Source organism: Pinus tabuliformis, chromosome X (assembly GCF_031772625.1).
Source record: "Pinus tabuliformis cultivar Carrire ecotype Pingquan chromosome X, CPIR1, whole genome shotgun sequence".
Classification (NCBI taxonomy): Eukaryota; Viridiplantae; Streptophyta; class Pinopsida; order Pinales; family Pinaceae; genus Pinus; species Pinus tabuliformis.
The window spans coordinates 513,928,088-513,948,013 of NC_142308.1; the positions used below are offsets into that span (position 1 = coordinate 513,928,088).

A 19,926-nucleotide genomic window follows, 5' to 3' on the forward strand; every position below is an offset into this window, starting at 1 on the left:
GTCCAACCATTTGACATCACAGTGCATCTCGTTTGTGCCCATGATGCCCTGAATTGCTCCAATCTTGCAGTGCAATTGGCCTTTTAATTTTGAAGAATAGGCCCTCTCAAGTCATCATAGGAAGGGGCTTTGTATCCCGGGCCAACAATAGCAATAACGTCAAACATAGGTTGGTAAAATGGATTGTTCATGTAGTGACCGTACTAAATTAAAGAGCCATTACTGAACTGTGGAACTGTAAAGATGGTGAATCTGTGAAATTGTAAAGATTACTGAAACTGTTTGAAATGGTATTAATTGATTTGATGAAGTACTTACCTGGTCTGCTACGGCTGTTGCGATGAGGATGTTGCAGAACTTCTCCAGCGCTCTCGTTACCGAATGACCAAAAACCACCCAGCCGAACCAAGTATACCTAGATACTCAATCCAGTATGCTTCTCAACCGATGCATACCGTTCCCCCGTGCCCAGAGACTTCAAAACAAGTAAGGCTCAATAGTTCCGAATTATAAGCAGTATGGATAAATTTCCTCTCCTTCCTCCTTCAACAACACCTGGATCAGTTTTTCCACTTACAGCAAATACAAGCTCCACCATCCAAAGGCAAAGAACACCCAGCTCCCCCGAAACTCCTCCTCGCCCTCTCCTTATGTACTGGTCATTAGCGGTGGTTGCTCTCTCTCCACCTATGAGCCCACCGCTTCCTTTCTCAGCGACACCTCCTCAACATGCTGAGTCGTATCTTTCTTTTAAGGATATATTGACATGTGTGATTTTACTTTGATTAAAATTTTATTTATTTTAATTAAAATGTCCTAAGTTCATACATAGGAACTTTACTTTGATTTATTTTATCCCTTTAATAACTTATTGACATACTTTATTAAAATTCTAAGATAGATAATTATATAACCTGATTTTTAAGAATTTACATAATTCTTTACATCTATTGTCTTTATAACCCTTTTACTTTATACTTTTAAACTTAAAATCATTGGTAATCGCTCATTAATTATGAGGTATTAAGTAATATGTGCTGATGGGTGAATGCGACTTTTCTATTTGAAGGAGTGTCAGGATATTTAATATTTTAGGTAATTTAGAATATAGTTACTAGTGCAGTGCATGCGATACATGCATATGTAGCTATCATATGCATGCATCGTATGCATGCTAATATTCTCGTGCTCTCTATATTAATGATGGGTCACTACATACACCCCTCCTTCAGAAAACTTCGTCCCGAAGTTGAGTTTTTTTTTTTTTTTTTTTTCAATACTTATAATAGTGATTAGTACATTCTTGTTCGGATTGTGTATTGAGGTTAAATTCTTACTTAATGTGAGGGCACTATAAAATTGGTATTTTGAATACTTTTAGGTTTATAACTTTAATGATCATGTTTTACTTCATCAGGCTCCCCAGGCTATCACAACATCATCCTATCCTTCCTAATCTCTTCCGCTCTAATCCTATCCGTCCTCTACTGGAGTATGCCATGGCGTCAGTTATACTGACCTAACCATTCATAAACTCCAAGGGTGACAGCGTTGGCTATACCGACCTGATCCCTAGTAGGCATCTGGCAGTCATCATCACACGTCTAGGGGAGCGTGACTCGCACAATCCTCCCATGGCTCCAGGGTTCGAAGGATAAACGGTGGGCAACACCTCCACCCCTCCCAGTAGAATCAGGGTTAATACCCTATCATGGAATCCCTTTAAGCCTTAATTGTTCTGAAGTTTCTGTCATCACGTGGTCATTTCGGTAACGATTTTATCAAGCAATCATAAACACTTGTCCATGCATCTATAACCTGTGCATTTAATATTTTCAAAAACACATAGCTTATGTATATTTCATACATGTCATCTAAAGTATAACATACTTTGCCATAATCTATTCATGTCATTAGCTTTCATATTAAAATATAATCATTCTTTCGTGTATTGTTTGTGCATAAAACTTATGACTTTAGATTGCTAACTGACACTTGATATTTGATCTTACGAGCACATACCGTTATGTTTCAAACATTCATTGATCTGTATGTGTTTGCTCCAGTAACAACTAGCTGGGTTATTGTCTTACTTGGTAACAAAATGCATCATATGGATAGTCATTAGCAAAGACAAATCTCAATTCCTTCTTTTTAACAATAATGTTATTTGTTGTGTTCTTTTATATATAAATTGTTTGAAATACCTAGCTCAAAGTATGGTATGCAACACATTTGGGGAACATATTTTGTACTCAACATTTCCTTTAATAATAATACACCGAACATTGCTCTATGTTTAAATGGTAGTACTCTTTCAACACCCTGACCCTATAGGTTGAATTTATGCTTATGGAACCTTTGCTCAGGTTGTATTCATCACTTATAAGAATTGCTAAATTAGGTTTGAATGTTGCGTATGCATCCGTTCCTATTGACTGTTTCACTACCAAGGAGTTGATATCCATGCCAAGTGAACTATTGTTTCCAGATCTTTTTCCAGAGCACATTCCAGGGTCCGAACTTAAGTTCTATGCATTATACCAGTTATTTATATGCCTCTATATGAATGAGTTAATGGCTGATGCAATTCTGAGTTAGTTCCTCATCACATGGTGTTTAATAGTAGTGTATTCCTTGTTGAATAATTGTGAATGGTATATATAACCACTTGAGCTCAATTGTCTGGTTCTGTTATCATTTAACTGGAAATATAGTGGAAAAACTGTTCACCTACAGCTAACAGATAACAACTGATGTGCAAAAAGGGATCACTGTAACCTTCACACAAACTCAGAAATTTATTAGAAATTAAGAGAATATACAGGAGGGAATCCTACATCTTTTACTGTGGTATTGTGATAATAATATGGCTAAATTATGTATAACAGCTGGGGTAATTTTTGAGTAAGGAAGATATTATATGTGACCCTTTAGAGGCCTCTTTGAATGTTATTTGTCCACTGTATATATATATATATATTTTCTGAAGTAAAAACTATTAAGAAAACACCTACAGAAGTTTTCATACAAACTTGAAGAAAGGTCTCATAGAAGAACTTATACAAACTCAATTATCAAAGAGGAATATCTACGTGGTTGACAGGTACAGAGGAGTGAGTCCCCTAGTAATTATAAAGGAGGATGACTAAACATTTAAAACGAATATCTAGAAGATTGTAAGAATATAAACATCATTACCAATTGTTTGTTATAGGAGCATAAATAATAATAGAAACGAATCCATTCAAGCAAAATTTACAAATACAAGAGACTAATAATAATTGAAAGAATAATATCAAAATATTCAAGAAAGTACTTATCTCTAGAGAATATGTCAACTCCTTTTCGTTCAACTCTTCAAGGAGTTAATCTCGTCCTTGGTCCAAATATGTCAGGACATCCTTCCCAACAAGCATTTTCTCTAGCTTCCCAGTAACCACCAGAATACTTATGAGTGCTTTGGTCATTCTCCCTTCTGAACCAACGGGGCTTCCATCCCTTCTCTTGCAGTTTGTAAGCCTGTCTCCGTTTCTGTTCAAGTCGCAACTTTTCAGCATTCGCTAGATCATACTCTCCACATTCAAGATGGCGTTGATCAGGTCTCAGCCTGGAATCTGTGGGTGGTAACTTCTCCTTACTCCACTGGAAAACTTCCCCATCATCAAATTCAGAGTAAGAATGCCAACAGGTTCTACTTGAATAGATCGCCCCCAGAATTTGCTTTTCAATGTACTATCACCCCAGAAAACCCAGCCTCTCCCTATTTTTTTCTATTTCATTAGGTTCCGGTAACCTTTTGCGCCTCTCAACATGAATATACCCAGATTCAACTAGGTCTGTGCATGTGTTAGCCCCATCCACATGTCTTCCAGACCCAGACAGAGGCAATTCAGTAGCTGAAGATTCCCTTAATAACCTAAGTGGCGATTGTCCAGCTAATGAATCTGCAACAAGGAATTCTGTTGTGTCAAAGAAGACATCATCATCCTCATCTGTATATGCCTCAACTTCAATTCGAATTTCCTTTCCATCATCAATGTCAGATTGGGTTCCTCCGTGACAGTCATCATGCACACTTTCACTTGAAAAATGACCACCTTCCATATGATTTTCTGTTGCATCGACATCTTTTGACTCCAATTCCATCTTTTCTTCCTCGGTCCGTCTTATAGTCTCAATTAGGGCAATATTCTTTTGCTGAAGCAATCTCAATTGTTGTTGCAAGATTGATAATTCAGATTTCATAATGGCCTCACAATCCATAATTGCCTCGTCAGAGAGACTCTCCTTCTGAAACCGATTTCTTAGCATTTCAGTTGAAATAGTAAATTCTGGAGACTGTGGCAAGACAGCTGAGCCAACCCAACTTGATGGAAATGACTCTTTGGCAGCACGCAATGCATCTATCCATGCTTTTCTGTCTTCCGGTGTCTCTGCACGAAGATGTAATGTCTTTATTCCTGTAAAAATGTAAAACCTCTTTTCATCGGACCGACTTTCTTTGATGGAAGAAATCTTGATGTGAACCTTTCCATAATCTTTAGGATATCTCTTTTCCTCGATGAAGTGATAATTTCTCTGCTTTCTTATCAGCTTCTGTGATTCTTCTCCAATAATGCGAACCCCTCTCTGTGTATCTTGACTTACGTAAATCTTATCCGGGCCATGGATTTTGTAGTAAGAAAGAACACCATCCTGTAATGTAAACCATCGCGGCCTCCAGAATTTGCCAAAATTCACCCATTTATAAAGAATTCCGGACACATTAAGGTACTCTGAAGCGTCGACCACCGCTTTGACACCCATTTTTTTTTTTTTTCTGCTGCAATTTTAGACATTTCTTCCGTATTGTTTAAACGACAATGGATAGCATGCGAATCGTCATGGATACCACCGCGGGAAATCGATTACAGCGGTTACGCATCGATCACTACAGATTTATCCGGCCCTTGCGCCGATGATTACTGCAGAGATTTCATCATTTGCCTGCAAGAGCACTGGAAAAAAAGCAGCCAATACACACCATCTAGTGCCTGTTGAGACTGACAGCATGGAGTAATCAAAGAAAATAGAGAAGCGTTAATCTCGGAACGTGAGATCCCACAAGAATCCACATGAATAGACCCAGACTGAGATAATAGAGGCACTGAAGGCAAACAATCTGAGAAACTATCAGCCATGGATCCCAAACCATCGCCCCATAGAACATGGTGTTTAACCTTCTGCGAACTGCCTCGCGGATATATATCTTGAGGCCGCGTAGGCAGCCCAAATGCCTGCGAGCCTTGCCTCCCGTTTTGAAATTCAACTTCCAGCAATCTCTGGAGCCTTAGCCCGTCAAGCGTTTACAACCTCATGCAGTTTCAGATTTCCTCCCGAGAACTTGCAAAGCCAAATTGGTTCATGCATCTGGGAAAATTTTCAATCGATGGTTGTGCCTTAATTAAGAATTTGCCGAATAACAAGGAATTTAAATTTTAACAGTGAAACATAGTCTTGATGCAATAAGATAAGAATTGTCGATACCCAGCACTGAACGACCAATTGTCTATTAACCTCTCAGCCTCGAAAGCTTACTCCTTGGTCAACTGCTCGATAATTGAATCTTAGTGCGTTGAACTTATCTTGCGAACAAACAAATTCCTGCAGTTTTCGCTTTCACTGCATAATCTGAACTGTTCTACCTTAAATTTGCCCAATATCTGGCGTGTTTAAACTTTTGAAGGTTCAATTTTCAGTTATTGCATCGTGAATATATCCAGATGCCAGCCGACTCCACAACGCAAATGCTCGATTTGGGGAACCGACGTTGAACGTATTTGCCCCCCTAAATAAGCCTATCAAATATTCAAATTTATGTGCCAATTAATGTAATCCCGATGAATTTCATTTACCCCAGTCCGCTGAACACGCATGGATGAAGGATTACATATATTACGGCAGAACAATCTCGCGGTTCCTAAGGGAAATTCGTCGATCTTATTCCCTGCACTGCCGGAATGAATAATTGCTCTCCAGAAATATCACGCGATTAAACTAGGAATATTGTATCCACAGAACTTTTATAACAAAGCACTGCCACAAATTTTCTTTCAAATTCATTAATTGGGCCGATGCGTATGCCAAATGAGGAGAATATTGAGATACCTACTTCGAAGAATTGTTTGCCGCAGCTTGTTTCAAAACCTCATAAACCAGATAAATGTCAGAGAAGAATCATTGAAAGAAAGAAAAGAAAACCCCGACGAATAGAATTGAATTCCGATAACAATTGAACTGTCACGGGCGTAGGAAGCGAATGCAGGAGTAAAGCAATAATTTATTTAATAAAATTTTCCTGGTCACAAGGGCAGGGGTTTGAAATTGCATTACGGAAGCAATACCAGTACCAAATAGGTTAGAAATTTCACAAAATCAAGCTTCACAATGGACAATTTTACCCAGCAGAATTTAACCACAAAATTTACACGAGCGTAGGGCCTGTGAGGTCGCAGGGTTTGAACGACGGGCTCTAATACCATATGTAGTGACCGTACTAAATTAAAGAGCCATTACTGAACTGTGGAACTGTAAAGATGGTGAATCTGTGAAACTGTAAAGATTACTGAAACTGTTTGAAATGGTATTAATTGATTTGATGAAGTACTTACCTGGTCTGCTACGGCTGTTGCGATGAGGATGCTGCAGAACTTCTCCAGCGCCCTCGTTACCGAATGACCAAAAACCACCCAGCCGAACTGAGTATACCTAGATACTCAATCCAGTATGCTTCTCAACCGATGCATACCGTTCCCCTGTGCCCAGAGACTTCAAAACAAGTAAGGCTCAATAGTTCCGAATTATAAGCAGTATGGATAAATTTCCTCTCCTTCCTCCTTCAACAGCACCTGGATCAGTTTTTCCACTTGCAGCAAATACAAGCTCCACCATCCAAAGGCAAAGAACACCCAGCTCCCCCGAAACTCCTCCTCGCCCTCTCCTTATGTACTGGTCATTAGCGGTGGTTGCTCTCTCTCCACCTATGAGCCCACCGCTTCCTTTCTCAGCAACACCTCCTCAACATGCTAAGTCGTATCTTTCTTTTAAGGATATATTGACATGTGTGATTTTACTTTGATTAAAATTTTATTTATTTTAATTAAAATGTCCTAAGTTCATACATAGGAACTTTACTTTGATTTATTTTATCCCTTTAATAACTTATTGACATACTTTATTAAAATTCTGAGATAGATAATTATATAACCTGATTTTTAAGAATTTACATAATTCTTTACATCTATTGTCTTTATAACCCTTTTACTTTATACTTTTAAACTTAAAATCATTGGTAATCGCTCATTAATTATGAGGTATTAAGTAATATGTGCTGATGGGTGAATGCGACTTTTCTATTTGAAGGAGTGTCAGGATATTTAATATTTTAGGTAATTTAGAATATAGTTACTAGTGCAGTGCATGCGATACATGCATATGTAGCTATCATATGCATGCATCGTATGCATGCTAATATTCTCGTGCTCTCTATATTAATGATGGGTCACTACAGTTCCTGACAATGCTGAAGGTAATGTGTTAAATTTAGGTATGTTCTATGCTTAGCGCAATTTACTTCAATTTTTCATATTAGCCCAATGACAATATTCAGATTAGCAATCACATCAACATGATAGTAAAGTGCAGATAGAACATAAACATAAACATCAAAAGACAAGCCAACACAAGAGGACACAAGATGTGGCACCAGCCAGGGACAAACCCCAATGTGGGGAAACCCTTGATCAAATCTTCTTATGATCTTCAATAGTTCAGCAGAGAGAGAGATAGTACAAATACATAAATCTGAGATTTTATGACAGCAGTAGAAAACCCTTGACCAGAGAAGTCAATGCTGGTCAATCTAGACAAAATCTTCTTCTGAAGATCATTCATATGACACCAATAGGATGCTCATCAAACTGAGCCGAACATGGTCAACCCTTGACCCAATACAGCTCCCAAAAACACTGTTGACTGCTTGCTGCACTAGCTGGCACTGCTTCAGGATTTAAGGCATCAACTATACAGTTCTTCAGAGGCTGAGGGGAGACTCCATCATGGCCATGCGATCAAGACTGACTTGATATCTAAATGCAGCCCTTAGACAATTCTTGAACATCCTATGCTGCTAGCTATGGCCTGTGGCCTAGCTCAGCAACAAGATAGGCATATGGCCCTCCAACGAACAGCTCACAAGCATCATCAAACTTGGCTAGCTGTCAGTACTTATTTGATCCGCATATGCTATTCAACTTTTCAACTTATTATAGCGGCTTCATTACCTGGTCAATGCATACGATAAACAACTTGTTTCATCACAGCAAACGTGCTGTCCTTCCAGGCTTATACATGCAGTGATAAGACCCCTTCTTGCTGTGGATAAGAGTCTCTCCTTGACTGCGTCTAAGGTCTCTTGACTGCAGATTAGAGGCTTCTCCTACTGCGGCTTAGGGCACTACTTAACAGGTGCTTGAGACCTCCACTTGCTGTAACTGAAACCTCCTTCTTTGACTGTGGCTAGGGCTAGTTAAGCAGCAGCTAGGGCAGTGGATAAGACTGCAGATTTAGGCCTTCTGTAGCTGCAGATTAGGGCCTTCATTTAGGGCCTATATTAGCTGTGTATAGAACCTCCTCATAGCTGTGTATTAAGGCCCAGTTGCTGCGGAATAGGATCATTGTTTAGCTGTGAATAAGGGCTCAACAGACTGCGGATTAGGGCACCCCAGGATAGTGTATGAGGGCCTCTTTAATAGTGAATTAGGGCCACCCTTAACTGCGGATAGAGCTCCCTCTTTGGACAACGAATAGGTGCTTCTTTAAGCTGCATATAGGTCTCCTCTTTTCTGCGTGTAGATCTCCTCATAAGCCTGCGGCTAGGGCACATGATGACAACGGATTTAGGGAAATATCAGCTACCATAAATAAAAAGACCCACATCGACTTTGGCCCTAGTTGCCAATTTTAACATAATGTCACTCCATCAAAAACACCTACCCACCAGCTTGTCAACTTCTTTCTCCTTTTTTTAAGGGTAGACCTAATAGATGGTTGTGCATTACGTGTGGTTCTAGGAACAAAAAATGATGGGGCAGCTGTAGGGTTGACTGTAGAAGTTGATGTTGAAGAAGAACTACTCTCATGATCACCTACCACCACTCCACCCCTTGCCATTTGAGTCTTCATAACGTCCTTGTTAAGTTTGTCTGACTCCATATCTTCTAATGTTTTGAGGGCTTTACGGATGATTTTTGGAGTTGCACCTGGCAAATTCCTACTTCATGTCCAAGAATTTGTGCAACGTGAAATTTTAATTGGAATACTCCTCTTGTCATATGCTTTTCACACAACTTGCAACTCAAATTTGATCTATGGAACCCCCCATCCGGTTCACCATATTTCCACAGAGGGTCCAAATGTCTTGGCATGTTTGTTGAACTCTTAATGCAAGATTGAACCTAGGGCACAAGAAGAATTAAAAAAAAAAGAAATTAGCAATCAACATTTAAAATTTTTGACAATTTAAAACCCTCTCCACTCAATGAAACAATAATGGCAAAAAAACACACACTCCCTGGTCTAGCAAAATCATGGAAAATGTATGGGTGACCGAAACCTAAGGAAAAACAAGCAGAAAACAGATTAGATGCCCATACTTGAAATCTGCGGCCTGTTGAATAAACTCCGTCAAAATTGAGATTTCTTTGCTTTGGATCCTAAATACCCTCGGTTTTCTCCTCTCTCGCCCTTGTAGATTCGTTCTCCTCCTTAGCTCTGTCACTTGCCCTATGTTTGCAAAATGAAACCAAAAAACTATGAAAAAACTTTTATAAAGTCATTGTTCTGTGCTCTGGCGACTTTTTGGCGTTCTTTACAATAAAATCACAATTTTTTCATTTAGAAAGAATCACCTGATTTTATTGGCCGATAAAATTGCCGCTTTGAAAAAAATATTGATTAGGTGATAAAATCGCCATGTTTGCAACACTGGGAGATATTGCACCAAAGCTAAAGCCACCTACAGACTCTCTAGACTCTAACCATGTAGTAGGACATAGGTGCACCTTGATCCAGGTTGGGTTGGCTTATACATTGGTGGTCACCCCTACAAAAGCAGGTTCCCATAAAACCATGAGTCCTTTAGTAGGCTCACCTCAAGCCCTCCAATCCTATACAGGACGAAAATAACCCAAAATGAACTACAAGGGAGCAACGATGGTTCTACTGAGACAACAAGATACAAACAATATGAACATGACATGGGCCTGAGAAACCTGATACAAAACCTCACATGGTTGTTACAATGTTTTTGACTTGTGATCTTGGGCTTACAGTGGTGGTAATAAATGCTGCAATGTTTTTTATGTACCCCTGCTGTAATGAGGGTGTAACAAGTCCAACAAGACATAAATGTGTTCAAATAAAAGAAGACGAGATAACGATATTTTTGCTATTTGTAAAAGGTATTCAATATATATATATATATATAGATATAATAATATTTTTATTCTCTTTCCTTAAATTTTATTTTTTAAAGTATCAAAGAGCAAAATTGAAAATATATCACTTACAGAAAATTTAGAAAAGAAGTATAATGCAGGGAATAATAATCTGGGAAGGACAGAAACAACAACTTGAATAGATTTGACAATTTGGAGAATGAGGTTTCAAGTAGACTCTCCAGCAAATATTCAGTGATAAGCAAGTTTCATTGCACAACAAGGAAGATTGAGACAACACTGCACAGATATAGCAAGTTTGCAGATGGTTATATATGTGATCAGTGTTCAACTCATACAATGGTTTTTTCCAAGGACCAATATATTGATGAACATGGGTGTACACAGGAAAATTGAAATGTCTAACTGCAAGGCATGCTTGATGATTGAGATGTAATCCAAATTTTAAAGAATACGAGCTAGAGACTATTCGTTGGAATACCTGTGAGGAGGCAGCGCCATGAGAAGATAGAAATAAGATGCCACCTAGATGTGGAGTCATGAAACAATGCGATTCTCTAGGGCGAATAGATGACACAACATACAGAAGAAAATACACCCACAACAGACGAGATAACTATTTGTTTTCACTGTAACAATGATATTTGTTTTTATTGCAGATGAAAACAATTTTTGCCTGACAGTAGAATATGAAGAATAGGAATATACCCAAAGATTAAACATACAGTGAAAGGCCTCTAATGCACACATGAAAACATTTTTAAAATGCTCACGAGAGAAATAATCAGGTGTGTTCGCAATTTGCAGAATAATACCAGAATAAAGGTGTTAATAAAAACTCTGACCAGTGAGGGCACACTAATGTTGGACAAACATCTTAACAAGGAAGAAAATTCTTTGCAGATTTTGTGAGGATTGTTGTGATGTTTGAAATTCCTAGAGAAGGCCGATGACATTGCAGAGTTGCCATTGCTTTCCTATATACATGGGAAAACCACAAGCAGAATGAATGTAATGGTTTAGTGCAGGAAAACATGCCATCGACTATAAACAAGATCAGTGGATTGGTTGAGAATGAAATGTTGCAAGTTACAATTGCTAGGACTTACACACTGCCAGAAAGACATCATATGACTCTGAAAAGGCTTACAAAGAGGTTAATTAATCCTAATTTTTATAGGAAACCATAAAAAAGAAATTTGCTTTCATTCCAAAGGAAAATTTCTTTATATTCAGAAGGGATTAATAAAAATGTTGCTGTTGGAGAAGAACTTATCTTGGCTTTTCAGCCCACCCTAAAACAGGCCCAAAAAAGGTCTTACCCCTCTTATTATGCTTCTGTTTACTACCATACAAGCCCATGACAAAATATTAAATCATCATTGATTCAAAACTATAGCTTGAAGCTAGTTACTTCCAATCTTCCTTTATACAACAAGAAAAGCTGTCCAGTAGAATACATATATCATCTATACAGAAGAAAAAATAGAAACGAAATTCCATGGAATTGCTCTCCACGCCATCAAAAATTTATAGAGACCTAAAGTCAATATAGGGAATGACAAAGGTTCTTTTCACAGATCATCAGCTTTCTTATTAATCTCCCTGAAGATGTGCCTGAACGAAAGCCAGTCAAAAGAAAAAGGAACCATAAATGTTAGCAAATGAGATGTACAATTTTTGGGATCAAATTATTGCATAGGCAGAAATTAGAATGTCCAAGTGCACATGGCATTTCTAGAACAAAGAACTTGGAAGAGAAGTTTGTTATGTGGAAAATATTTAATTATTAGGTTTCTGTTATTGGTCAAAATAATACTGATGATTTGTAAAATTCTGGCCGATAGAGTTTTTCTGTTGATCTTGGGCCTGCCAGCTCAACACCTCTGTTTCTCTAGGTTGGAATGGGTGGAAACAAATACTTAGGTAAATCCAAACATAAAATTTAACTGTCCCCATGAAGTCAAGTTAGAAGATGTTGTAAAACAATTGTGAGCAGAAGGTTAAGATTATCCTCAGTGAGTAAGAAACAATTGTGAACAGTATTATTGGAGTCATAAGGTGTCTCAGTGACTCAAAAAATATAATCTGGTTGCGTGCCTAGAGAAGTTGGTTGTAACAAAGTAGCCAAAGAAGCATGCTAAGCCAGTGAGGCTAGCAAAAGCATAGCTATCATAGTAAAAATTGGAGACATGTCATGTACCTAGGTGTCTCTCCTAGATAACAATAGGCATTCTGGCTGGTTAGCCAAGTAACTTGGTGGATGGGTGCTGAACCATATGTTATTTTTAGAACAAGGGTCGGACCATAAATTGGAGGGACTCTTGTGTTGAGGAAAGATGTTAATCAAGGTTTACAACTTTAAAACACAGATAAGCTTGCATAAGCTTGGTACTGTTGAGTACTGAAAACAAAGGGAAAAGCTCTCAGTATTAGATTAGGGTTCAAGTTTTACATTAGCTTCTCTTGTTTAAATGGTTGGTGAAGGTGTCAAAATTTGAGGTTGAGTTTTATTTCAAGCAATAGCATTAAGATAAGATAAGATAATTTTATTAATGTCTGACAAATGACCACAAAAGTAGGTCAATGGGACTGAAGTGTACAACCAGTATGAATAGAATGTGTGAGTGCCAACACGACTTCTAGAAAGTGCTGAAAATAAGACAAAGAAAGAACATAACATCGGATTGTATCTATAAAACTATGACAAAGGTACAATGATACAAAATAGTAAGGGAGTTTTTCCAAGACTAGAAAGGTGGATGATCCGATCCAAGAACTTGTCAAGAGAGATAGACACTGGACTAAGACTTCTTCACATAAGCATTTTTCGAAATTCAGGTGTTGTTGAGAGCATTTGGAGCTCTCTTTCGAGGGTGTGTGTTGGAGGAGAAAATACCATGCTCCAACTTAGCAGTAAATTATCTTTTATATGATGTAAACTGTTGGTTGGTGGACATTAATGTTATCTATGTGCCAATGTAATATTGAGGTGTTAAAACTTAAGCTTAGTGGTTAGTTGGTTAAAGTTTAAACCACCATGACCAACTTAAGATGCTATCTAATAACGTGACAAGGGATGATTAACTTAAGCAAGTGGTAGTTTGTGTGTTGGGTAGCATCCCTCTGGTTCTTGCAAATGCAATGTTTTATGTCATGTAAACTTTAGGTTAGTGGACATTAATGTTAGATATTTGACCAATGTAACATAGTGTTAAAGTTAGTGATTAGGTGGTTAAACTTCCATAACCTACTGAAGGTGCTATATAATAATGTTACAAGGGATGTTTAACATGATAAAATGATATTTTGTGTGTTGGTAGCCTACCTTGGGTTCTCTTAAATGTGTTTGCTGCAGATTTATTAATATATGTGACATCTATTATTCTCTCTATATTTATGTGTCAATTATGTTATGTAATGCACCCTTATAAAATCCTACATTTTCCTACAATTTGCAATGGTTAATAGGGTTGTCACTTGCTTCTACATTTTTTCCCAATGAAAACCGGGGAAACCCAAGGGATGCTTCCTTGCATTTGTGAATAGCATCCCTAGTAAATCCATCAGCATAGACTGGTGTACCTTATCCCAATAATATTCGAACTGGGCACCTGTTGGCACAAAACTAGCCAAATGCCCAGCGACATTTGGTACAACCAATTGGGCTAACTTGCTTCTACATTTAGCAAAATGTGGATGGAAATTGATATAATTGAAGAGGACGGAAAATGTCTTTTTCATGATACAATAGACATGAGAGGAATGTTCTGGGTGCTTGACCAAGCAACTAGGTAGAAGCACTATTGATTTAGTATTCAATTGCTTCCTTTTCGAATGTGGAATAGGTTGGCACAATATTTGGTTAGTATGAAAATTTCAATGCAAAACTAATAAATAGCATTGTGCTTTGACTGTTGTAGGATGCGATTATTTCAAGGATCGAAGACAAAATCGCAGCTTGGACATTCCTTCCAAAGGGTATGTATGGTTGAATAATAGCAATAGAAATATCTCTTATTTTTTCATATAGTGATGGATCCAAGGGAAGAGTCAAGACTTGATCATATGTATGAATCTCATAGCATTTGCATTGTTTAAGGGTTTGTATGGTGCTTTATATTCAACACAATCTATGTTGTTGCATATGTGCATAAAAATTGGTATCATTTGAGTGATATAATATTATTATTTCAATTTTTTTTCTTTTTTTAACAATAACAGCTACACATTTTGTATTAAGAGGAGCTGTGGATGAACTGTACATTCTACAATGAGGAGATACAAACATGTTATAGTAAGGCCGCAACCCGACATCAAAAAAATTACCATTTTTCCAACCAAATTTTCTTCTACTCCCTACTCTAGTTGAGTGAAATGGTCCTCAGCAGCTTTGTATTACCTTACAAACTGGGATAATAAAACTAAAACCCGACAACACATAATAACTATTCAAAGAAAAAAATCAAAAAATTCTTCCCCATTGAGCGCACCCAAAATTTCACTGTTGATTCTTTTAGAAACCTACTAATGTCTATTTCTTACCTAGAATTGTTAGCTCTATAAGGGGTCTCTGCATTGCAAATCATTTGGCATGATCTTCCTTGATATGAGCTCAAGAAACCCCATTCACTGAGAGATCCCTTGTTGACACAGAAATCACAGGGGAGGGAGGGAAACCACCTCTCTTGGCAACTGTAGATGAGCTACAATCCTGTTTAGAAGAGCATTCAAAGCCCTAAACTTAACATTTAGCTATAGATACTACCTTTGAGAGATGTCAAGATTGTAGAAACTTTCTTCGGTCCATTCAATGCATTGTGCTGTTGTTTCCCATCCGCACTTAAAAACTCACCACTTGAAAATTTTAAGGCTCTTCAAAACACATCCGCTTAGGGACTAATCATCATAATAAAGGTGATTGGACTAAATTGGACGTATATTAAAAAAAAGAGATACGTTGACCCATCATCCATAAAACGTGTTCTTTTAAATAACCTATAGCAAAACAGTTAAAAACAACTAAGCGTAATAGGTAAATAAACCTAAGTATATGCTTTAAAGTTGCAATTTCTTTTTGGAATCTATATATAAATCAAGTTGTAAGTCGAGAAGTCAATCAAATTCCAAAAATGTAAAATCTTTTTGGGTATTTTAGGTATTTAATTGCCAGAAGTAGTAAAACAGGGTTTAAAATGGATTTTAACACTCGTATTCAAGTGGAAAAGAGATTGATATAATTTTTGGTGTAAACCATAATGAAATTTACATTAATGCTGACTTGGTAAGTCAATTATTGATGCTCGAGCTAAATATAGTAAAAAGGAAAAACACTATTTTTAATGGGTAGACATAAAATTAAGGATTTACAGGTAACAATTGATGGTTATAAATACATATTCCAATTAAATGTTACAATTATGTATAAAAAAGAGGTTGACATAATTCTCAGTTCAACCTAGCTCGAAACATTGGATACATTCATCTTAAACATAGAAAAGTTCTTGACATTCTTCCTTACCCCCACATCTGGTAACTTAGAGCCGAATTGCTCATTCTGTTTATTTTCCTAAAATGTGTAGGAAAACAGACCTATAAGGTGGCAAGAGGGCTGAGTCTTCCCTGCAGTGATTTGGACCTTTTGCCAATTTGCAAGACCCTTCATAGATGCAAAATGCTTGAAAATTTATGGCAAAGTTCTCTGGAGGTGGAACTTCGCAGATTACACCAACTTCCTTCAGATAAAAAACATCTCAGTTTGTAATATAAGAGAAAAAAATTAAAATAGTGCTGATTGCGTTCATTACATGACCAAAACACTTGATACAAGTGAGGCTTGAGCTTGCTTGTGTCAACTGAGATATAATTTATTTTGGCCACCGAGCCATTTTTGTGGCAACATTGCCCCATGATAACCCAGACAGCCTTTATAGCTTCTTTCTATTTAGCCTATAATTGGCTAGCAAAAAGGCATTAATATTTGTTCGTGTTACCAAGCTGGCTTTTAAAATGTTCTTTTCAAAGGTTTAACAATGGTCTGTGACTCTGTGGTTGTCTCAACGTTAACTGGCACAATTATAATGTCAGTTTGTGGAATTTGTTTTCTCCAATCTTTCTCTTGATTACTCTGTTCTGTAATGCAATCAACAATGTTATTCTGGTAGCTTGATGGTTAATGTTGGCTTTCTTTATATACCAGAAAATGGAGAGGATATGCAAGTACTAAGGTATGAGCCTGGTGAAAAGTACGATCCACATTTTGATTTCTTTCAGGATAAAATCAACATCATTCGTGGTGGACATCGTGTAGCAACCGTCCTGATGTATCTTACAGATGTTTCCAAAGGTGGCGAAACAGTATTCCCTTCAGCGGAGGTTGGTTCTTGAGTCTTATCATAAAATGTGTTATAGACAGACTTGTTTCATTATGAAAGCAAACATTTGATGTTTGAATATCTTTATTCTCACAGGATGATACACGCCGTAGAATTAGTAGTATTATCAAAGATGATACTCTATCTGACTGTGCCAAGAAAGGAATTGCAGGTAAGCTTAAATAATGGAATATGGGCCTTTATTCAATATGTATCACCTAGCAAGAAAGAAATCACATGTTTAATGAATTTGACTGGCTTTTTGATTCCTTGTTCACTTTGTAATAATTGCAGTAAAACCAAAGAGAGGGGATGCTCTTCTTTTCTTCAGCCTTACTCCTCATGCCGTACCCGATACTAGAAGCCTTCATGCTGGATGCCCTGTAATAGAGGGAGAAAAGTGGTCTGTAACCAAATGGATACATGTAGACTCTTTTGATAAGCCAAGACAAAGCTCAGAAAATTGTGTGGATGAGAATCCCCGTTGCGGTGAGTGGGCAGCTTATGGGGAGTGTAAAAATAATCCCGTTTACATGGTGGGCTCACCTGATTCACTAGGTGCCTGCAGAAAGAGTTGCAAAGTTTGTTAGTTTTGTCAGATAAAGATATTGATAAGACAACCAGCAATGTTATTCCTCTATGTTTAGTAAATTGTTTTACAAAACAAGCAAAGTTTAAGTTTGTCATGTGTGCAGTAGGGTTGCAAAGGTTGGAGTTACTGATTTGTGGAAGTTTCAAGTAAATATGGAATTATGGAGTCTTTGGCCTGTTTCTCATTAAGGGTCGATTCAATTTCTTACACTATTTCCAGTAGAGCCTTTCCTCTCTAATATTCTAGATGCAGATGAACAGTTCTGGAAATGTTCTCTCTATATAAGGGTAGCTCAAGATGTTGTAGGATCAGTTTACAATATGATCGATCATTATTAGCAGAAAATAGAATATTTCAGTCAAATTTTGATTTGGTTTCAATCACTTTGTATTGTAGTTTTGACAATATGATAGTAGTTGTTGCTTTCCTTGATAAAAGTCTTCTGTTCAGTGGCCCTGTCATTCTCGTTGAATGAAGATACAGTCTCCATTTGGACTTTGATTTTGTGATTCCTGATGTTATTTGAAGTGCTTTTGGAAACTGTTGCTAGTCATGGGGTTATCTGTTCTGTATTACACTGGAAAGACATGAGGCTTGCAAGTAATCAGTCCATTCATGGGATTATGTGTACTGAGAATAATTAGATGCTTCCAAAAAAAGACACTTTGTGGGACAAAATAGAATTTTTATTATGGCCAATTAGAAACATTTATCTTTTTTATTGTTTGTGCACCACCATTCTGATCTGATCCTCATCCGTAGGAGACTTTGATATCTTGCAGGATCTAACCTTCCAAAATAAGTGGTTTAGCACTCCAGATGTAACCTTGTATTTTTTGCCACCTCCAAGTCGTGATATGATGCCATTGTGGTGATGGCATCATCTAGTAGGCACCAGCGGGTATGGTTAATAACTATACAAGAATCTCGCTCTTGCTAGTGAGGATGGAAGTCGAAACCTACATGTGATGTATTCTCCACTTTGTTGTGAGACCATAAGTTCATGTCCAACAATACAAACACATCTCATTAATTCTAAGATGTACCATATCCCTATTTATTTGTGAAGATGGAAGATTGTCTTTTGAGCAGATTTGAATATTTTCTCGTTTCCCCTTTTATTCAAAGCCCAATGCCTATGCTTAACATAGTCATAGCACAGGCCTTAGATTCTGGTAACTTGGCCTTTTTCATAACAAGCTTCATAAAATTTCAAACAATTATCTTGCAAATGGCGGGTTTCATGGCTATTGTTTTTCTTAACAAAACTTGGCATATCCTTCAACTAAACTAAATAGTTCATGAACTACATTGATGTGATCAAGCTGATGCACATGATAAAACAAGTTGGGCACAGGTATCTTGACAGGCAACCTATCCTTTTTTTCACAAAGGATTCTGAATTGATTGGTGAGCGTTCTGCTTTGAGTTGTGTTTACTTACCCCATTAATTTAAAGAGGCTATGGGGAATGATGAAAAATCTAGCCTAGCTTCATAGATTCTATTCGAGGTTGCTAAATACGTTGTTAACTTTTTGGATGCAACCGACTATTGCATTGCATGTAGGGTATGATGAAAAGTATTGTCTAGCTTTATAAAGTCTTTTCGAAGTTGTCAAACACAATCTTGTTAGCTTTTTGGACGTAATCTTGTTAGCATAGGCCTTAGACTCTGGTAACTTGGCCTTTTTCATAACAAGCTTCGTAAAATTTCAAACAATTATCTTGCAAATGGCCGGTTTCATGGCTATTGTTTTTCTTAACAAAACTTGTCATATCCTTCAACTAAACTAAATAGTTCATGAACTACAATGATGTGATCAAGTTGATGCACATGATAAAACAAGTTGGGCATAGGTATCTTGACAGGCAACCTATAATTTTTTTTCACAAAGGATTCTGAGCTGATTGGTGAGCGTTCTGCTTTGAATTGTGTTTACTTACCCCATTAATTTAAAGAGGCTATGGGGAATGATGAAAAATCTAGTCTAGCTTCATAGACTCTATTCGAGGTTGCTAAATACGTTGTTAACTTTTGGATGCAACCGACTATTGCATTGCAGGTAGGGTATGATGAAAAGTATTGTCACGTTTTATAAACTCTATTCGAAGTTGTCAAACACAATCTTGTTAGCTTTTTGGACGTAATCATGTCAGTTTTTTTGAGATTCGCATGCAATGCAAATGTTATCTTGATGGTTGAAAAATTAACATGGAATTGCGTTGAGAGGTGTAGGGGTGAAAGATTATCATGTAATTGTGTCGAGAGATGTTTTCCATTTGAGTATGGAGGAGATGTTCCATCTTAATTTTACATTAACTATCTACAGAAATAAACTATATAGATATATAAAGGAATCAAAATTAATTTGTGTACTTCATTCAATTTTTAATATGTAATATTTAACTAAGTCAATGAGATGTTACATCTTAATTATACATTAACTATATTATATAGATA

The 19,926-nt window shown here is 37.2% G+C and overlaps 1 protein-coding gene and 1 pseudogene across 1 annotated transcript in view; one reads left to right on the forward strand and one right to left on the reverse strand.

Annotated features, from left to right (window-relative positions):
- LOC149140934 (putative prolyl 4-hydroxylase 4) overlaps positions 1-17,845 on the forward strand; it is a 127,290-nt gene extending 109,445 nt beyond the window's left edge. Inside the window, exons 4-7 of the mRNA XM_089447856.1 lie at positions 14,423-14,480; positions 16,699-16,874; positions 16,970-17,045; positions 17,168-17,845. Coding sequence (XP_089303982.1) covers positions 14,423-14,480; positions 16,699-16,874; positions 16,970-17,045; positions 17,168-17,463 — 606 coding nt within the window. The 3' untranslated portion in view covers positions 17,464-17,845. The remainder of the gene's footprint in view (positions 1-14,422; positions 14,481-16,698; positions 16,875-16,969; positions 17,046-17,167) is intronic.
- LOC149140935 (oxysterol-binding protein-related protein 1C pseudogene) lies at positions 3,361-5,824 on the reverse strand (annotated as a pseudogene).
- Positions 17,846-19,926: the final 2,081 nt, after the last annotated feature.